Source organism: Sinocyclocheilus grahami, unplaced genomic scaffold (assembly GCF_001515645.1).
Source record: "Sinocyclocheilus grahami isolate Dianchi unplaced genomic scaffold, SAMN03320097.WGS_v1.1 scaffold247.1, whole genome shotgun sequence".
Lineage (NCBI taxonomy): Eukaryota > Metazoa > Chordata > Actinopteri > Cypriniformes > Cyprinidae > Sinocyclocheilus > Sinocyclocheilus grahami.
The window spans coordinates 999,887-1,006,629 of record NW_015505426.1 but is presented as its reverse complement, the minus strand read 5'-3'; the positions used below and the strand labels follow the sequence as shown (position 1 = coordinate 1,006,629).

The 6,743-nt window shown below is 36.2% G+C and overlaps 1 protein-coding gene across 1 annotated transcript in view; it reads left to right on the top strand.

The window, feature by feature from the left end:
* LOC107598188 (transcriptional activator GLI3-like) overlaps window positions 1–6,743 on the top strand; it is a 134,026-nt gene that overhangs the window by 101,427 nt on the left and 25,856 nt on the right. The window contains exon 3 of the mRNA XM_016289464.1: window positions 5,089–5,331. Within this exon, the coding sequence (XP_016144950.1) occupies window positions 5,089–5,331 (243 nt within the window). The remainder of the gene's footprint in view (window positions 1–5,088; window positions 5,332–6,743) is intronic.

Genomic DNA, 6,743 nt, shown 5'->3' with positions numbered 1-6,743 from the left:
GGGACGTCAGCCTTTCTCATTGGACAAGCCCATTTTGAGAGGTGGGAATCTTCCGAGACATTAAAATCCCCACACTAGGGACCCGCCCAGGGTCGGTGGTTCATAAGATAATTTAGAAAGTGTAAGTAAATGATTAATAAACTTATTAAATAATAAACTTAAGTAATGACATTGAAGAGGTTTATTTTTCATTATAAATCAAGTGTACATTGGTACAGTTGAATTTTTTCATCTTGAATGTGTTTGTTTCCTTTTTTCTGTTTAGACGATAACTGAGCCTCTAAATCTCTGTAAAAGCTGTACGAGGCATAAATAGTCCTCACTTTAGATGAGTTCACAAAAATAGATATCTGACAATTACTAAATGTTTTATAACTACCTGAATCATGAATTGTAGTAGGAATACCTGTTAATAAAGCATTTATTAACACTATTACTATATGTCAAATAATAAGATATATAAATGTATGTTTAAATAGTTTATTAATCATTAACTTACACATTCTAAATGATCTTATGAACCATTGACAACTCCTAAACAACGGGTTTATAATGTAATAATTTAGAAATGATAAATTGATCTTTAATAAAGTAAGAAAATACAATTATTAAACACATTATAAATATGCTTATAAATGAAGAATAAAACATTTATAACAGTACTTATAAACTGTTTACTAATGTTTATTAATGTAGGGATAATGCTTCATAAATGATGAATTAATCGTTTACTAATGCTTAACTAATGATCCATAGCGTGCAGTTACAATAAAGTGTTACCGAAAACTCTAAATATGTCGCTAGCAAAAGTTTTTTTGTTACTCAAGTAGATACTCAAGTATTTGTTTATAAAACATGTTCCCTGCATGCATTGCAGCTTGAAAACATTTTGTGATCATTATTATTAAAATATTATAATTGTTTTAAATTTTACTGGCTTAATTTATGCTGCTGGATCATATGGATCAGAGTTCATATTTTTACTGAATTAACATTTGTTGATCCTCACCATGTTTGAGAATCGTGTGTTGACGTATATGTGCATGTCATTGCAACTTCTTGATTTAATACATTTATCTATCAACATAAAAAGAGGCAGATACTACCCATATTATGTAGTGGGATTTGAAAACAAGCCATGAAAGAGGATTGCTAAATAATCTTTAGTTGATCTGACAGATCTTTTAAAATTCAATAGACTGCCTTTTATTCATGTAGAAGATCTAGTTTTTAAGTTGTTGGTTGCTAGTTGAGTTAACTTAACATGTTGACTGTGATAGGTTGCCTTATACTTTATTGAGTTAAGTCAACTTTTTTTTACATAGAAAACAAACCAATGTTTGCAATCAAATTCAAAGATTTCAATATGAACTCAAAATTTCATGCCAAATTCAAAAACTAAATTATCTGATATAATATCCAAATTCAATGTATAGCTTCATATACTTACGGTCTGACAACAGTTGTCTCTTTTGTTTATATTTCTCCTTTTAGGAGAAACATTTGAAAAGAAGCTGATACTTACATAAGTGCACCCACTTAAATGAGTCCTTTACATTTTCTGAGCTTTGAAAAAGAAACCTTTGAACAATGACATTTTTTCAGGGACAGGGAGAACAACAGTGGTAAGAATATTAAATTTGGCACTGGATTAGAAGATAATAATAAAGAGAAGATGTGGAGTAAATGAAGAGAGATGGAAGGAGAGAGATTATCAGATATGTCACTCTTCTACCGTCTGTGAATCAATAGGCTATTGACCTTCTGCCTCTGATTGTTTGCAGAGCCACTGTGTTGGGCCTGTGAAAAAGTACATCTCAATTAGTGTAACCCTCTGTTCATGAGGATAACAGGTGGTGTGGCACTTGTGGCACTATTGAACAATAGCCATTGTAAATGCTGAAATAATTCAGGCTCTAGTAAATATGAGGGAACAAAAAGCCTTCATGCAGACTGAGAAATTAAAAATGAGCTTTTGACATATTATAAGCTTGTAAAATTACATTAATGTAAAAAGTAAAGTAAATAAAATTTTGTGAAATATGCATTATATTTAAGTAATTTTTTTTTGAGAACTGTTCATTCCCTTACTTTCATACACCCATAATGCAGTATCGTCCTTCAAATCCATGTGTGTGTGTGTGTGTGTGTCTGAGGACAGTAACAGAATGATACTTAAATCCCTTTATGTTAATATTGTGGTTTTATGGGAGCAGGCCTATTAATTCTGCTTTAACTGTATAAGTGCTATTATTCCTTCAATAAGATCACTGGCTATGTAGTATAGGATTAAAGACTTACTGTATAACGTAACTGATGCTGTAATTTTTCAAGGAATCTTGAATGCTCTTTATCATGATTGTTTGTGAAGTGTATTCTGTGGTGATATGTGGAATACAATCTTTAATCCTCACAGTTTTAATTGTTTTTTTCCTAGCTGCAGCACAGCATGCTGGACCAAACGCTAACTTTAGCTCCAGCGCTATGGGATGTTGGTGCCAGCTGCGTACTTCCACGCCAGAGTTTCAGAGAGATTTTGAAGCAGCTAGAGCAGCACAAGCACGCTAATAAACTCTTCCAAACTGGAGGAAGCTTACAGTTTGAGCTTAATGACTTGAGCCACAACTGTTCTTGCATGCCAAAAAACAAGCACTCCATTCCACCAGCACTCACTGATTCCATTTATTCTGTCAGAGTGGCTCTTGGAGGCTTTCTCAAGGCCTGCACTCTTTTTACTTTGCAAATCATATAGTGTCATATGGTCTAGAACAGGGGTAATCAATTAAAGTTCCAAGAAGTCCGGTCTCTATATTTCTTTCCCAGCGGAGGTCTGGACAATAATTAGATATAAATAGATATAATATAAATACGAATATATATACATTTCCATTTGGGCAGCTTTGCAAAAGAAAAAGAAAAATCCAAAACAGTCAAAATAAAGACATTAGGCCTGAGAGCCAAAGCAGTGATACACAGACACACACACACACACACACACACACAAACAAACAAACAAACAAAGCAGTTGAGCCCAATTGGATATGAATATTAAAAGGTAAGACTATGTATGGCAGAAGGCCATATTACTTAGAGAAGATACTTCATGGGGGTTCAGGTTTTTCCTCTTGAAGTCTGGACCATTATTATGTTTTGTTAAAATAATGCGATATATAATATATATATATATATATATATATAGAGGGTTGCAGGGTTTTATGTTTATGCGGCGCGGCGAGATGCAATGCAACGCATAAAAAGACAGTATAAGTCATTATAATCAGTAAATATGTCCCCACTGGATGCAACAAATACCTAGTTTGTAATGGGTTTTAATGTTTTTGTCTCGTCGCTCCGGCAGGATATGGCATCAACAGTATGGTGGGTGTAACATTTCTGTCACATGCTGGAGGTATTCGGCCAATCACAATGCACTGGATAGCTGGCCAATCACAGCACACCTCGCTTTTCAGACCGATGAGCTTTGTAAAAATCGATGTGTTTCAAAAAGGCAGGGCATAGAGGAGAAACAATAATATACAATATGTAAAAAATAATGTTTTTTTTTATTTTAAACTGCATAAACACATTTCATTACACCAAATACACAAAATAATGTTCTTTTTAGCAGTATCATATGACCCCTTTAAATTACATCATTGGTGACCTCATTGATCCCTACAGCTGCAGTTATGAACTGAACTCCTTAAGATTAAAAAGCACTGTTATTCAGCAGTGAAAGTGTATGGAGTGGTAGAGGATTTTTCCAGAGCACTGAATTATTGGCTGCTTAACTCCTTTTTCTAGCTTGAGAGGTCCTAGTTTGGGCCAGATTATGAGGTTGTGTGTCTTCAACAAAGATCAAGCACTAAACCCTGTAAACCCTGCAAAGCCATGTAAACTTGCTTCTCTCTGCCCCATTTTCGACCACTGGAGACTCTGTCCCTGTGGGGTACAAGTCCAACTTTGCCTGCCAGAACAAATTACTTGCAGACAGAGAAATAGGGAAAGTACTTCTCTTTCTCTCTCTCTCTGTGTGTGTGTGTGTAGGAGAGCGGCAAGGACAGCGTTAAAAGACTGGTAGAGGGAAGGAGAGAAGGAAAGAGAAAGAGAGAGAAGGTGGATAGCTTGTGGGCGTTGATACTACCCATGAGGCCATTTAATGGGCTGTTTGGAATGCAGGGAAAAGACTCAGCTGCCTTCTCAATGGGATTCTGTGTCTTTGAAAAAAGAGAGACAAAGAGAGCAAGCTTGTGGGAAATCCTTGCCTGACTGCTGCTGTGATGTTGAATGTTGGCCTGTTTTATTTCAGTTGTGGCAAGCACAGACACAGAGACACTCCATTGCTGTTGTGTGAAGCTATGAACCTGCACATTTGCCTGGAAGAGGCCAAGCCCTGGAGGCTTTGCAAATAAAACCCATAAAGAGCTCCCTAAAACACACGTTAGCACTAACACTGCCTCCCTCACTATCCAAAGACTTAGCGTGACCAGACTTGTTCCACATTTATTGCCTCTGTCTGTGGGTCTGTCTACCTATGAGTCTCTGTGTATTTGTGTTTGTCTGTCTGTAGGTTTGTTTGGACCTGTCTTATGAATTGTCCTATTGCAGTACTAGCTACAAGGTTAGTTTTTTTATATAACAATGATAGATATTAGCATTGGCTAAGGTCTGACAACAAGTTTATATATAGTATATATATATATATATATAATCACAAATATCCAAAAAGGTCATGTCAGTTAATTAGTGAAACAGTGTAAACCCTGAAGAACATTCAGTTATTGAAACTGATACATCTTCTTCAAGAAATTTTTAATTTATAGTGCGTGCATAATTATTAGGCACATTGATCTATAACTGCTTAAAATTAGTTGTTTAATTTAAATAGATTTTTTCTTTTTTGTCACAGACATGTATGTCACGAGCACACATCAACAACACATTATTTCATGTCCTCTTTGTACTCTACATTTCAAAATGCAAAATTAACAATATATAATAATAATAATAATAAAAAATATATCAATAAAATAAAAAAAGTAATACAAATGAACTAATATTCTTTCTTTTTATTTCTCTCTTATTTAGAGGATGACAGTTCAGGTTCCCCGTATCATCGTGAGAGGCATAATGCCATCAGTAGGCAGGCCATGGTTCTGGGCGTATCAGGAAAACTGAGTGAGGAACTATCCACCTCTACTGAAGACCGCCCTCCATTAGTGAAGAAAGAGCTTCACAGCTCTCTGCCCCACCTGGTGGACCACACCCTGCCCTATCGGGGGACACTGTTCGCCATGGACCCTCGCAATGGATACCTGGACCCTCACTATAGTGAGTTACTACTTTGTCATGTTCTTTGGCCATATCGGGACAAACACCTACTCACTAATTTTTTGGTTCCAATTTATCTATACATTGTTGTATTTTTATCCTAAAATATTTTTTTTATCCTAAAGGCATAGTCCACCCAAAATATGTGAAATAAAAAATTGTATGTTTAGGAGAATGTCCTATCTGCTTTCTATGTAACAAATAATAGACAGCGACAAGAAAGTTATATACAAGAAATGTGTGTGAGGAACAAAGTGACATTTGATTTGTTACTTACTGAAAATCTTCTGCCTCCTGCTTTACATTTTTGGGTAAGCCTATTCATATCGAATTTATGCTGTCTCAGTAATGTGTTTTGCATAAGAGAGTCACCATGAACACCAAGTCCCTATAGACTGTAAATATTGTTGGTACATACAACTCAAGGACGAATGTTTGGCGCAGAGCTAGCACACTAACTTTTCTCCTCTATGAGGTGAAAGGCAAAGCTGCTCACGGATTGATTGGGCCTGACAGTTGACTAGTTGCCCTTTCTTTCTCATTTGCTCTTGCTTGCCTTTTAATTTTTTTCAGAGGGGAAGTTAGTATGGGGGACGATCTTCTCTGCTCCCTAATTCCCTCATTAGGGGCAGAGTGTAAGCACACAACTCTAGTCTCACTCATCAGCGGCATGATCAAAGCACCACAGAGAGGAAAGCAGTCAAGAAAGCGTTGACAACCCCCCCTGTTCTTTTCCATATTCTCTCTTTCTCTTGTTTGGCCTACCATTCTCCCCCATCATTTTTATAATAAAAATGAGAGACTCTTAGCAAGAGAGTGAGAACTTGTGAATGGACAGGATATAGTAAAGGAGAGAAATAAAGAGAGGGAGAGACAGATGAGGCTAGTCAAAGCCTTTTAAGAGGTTTTGCAGACCACCATTGCCTGACCATCACCTATGGACAAGGATTCAATATGATGGCTTGTTTAGTTTCGATAAATTGGCTTTGAATTGTGTTTGACGGTGTAGTTTTAATCTATAGCACTTAATGAAATGCCCTTACCTTTGTTCTCTCTCACAAAACCATTTACTGTATCACAGTTTGTTTAAACCACTTCATTAGCAGCCCTGTGCTTCGTTGGTGTAGTTTTGGTCCGTCTGTCTTAATGCACAAAGGTCAACTACAATCTGACCCATCAGACCACATATTGACTAATAAAAGCCTGACCACCTCAGCAAATCTGCCACTTTCTTTTTACAGAAAAACTGAGAAATAGGCAGAGAGTGTTTTAATGCGGGAGGCAGTGCCAGAGGAGAGGGAAGGTATGGATAGTGTTGATAAAGCAAATACCTCTGAAAAAGTCCCATAAATCTCCAATCTCCACTCTTTTCTTGTGATGAAGCAACACCTATATATATATATATATATATA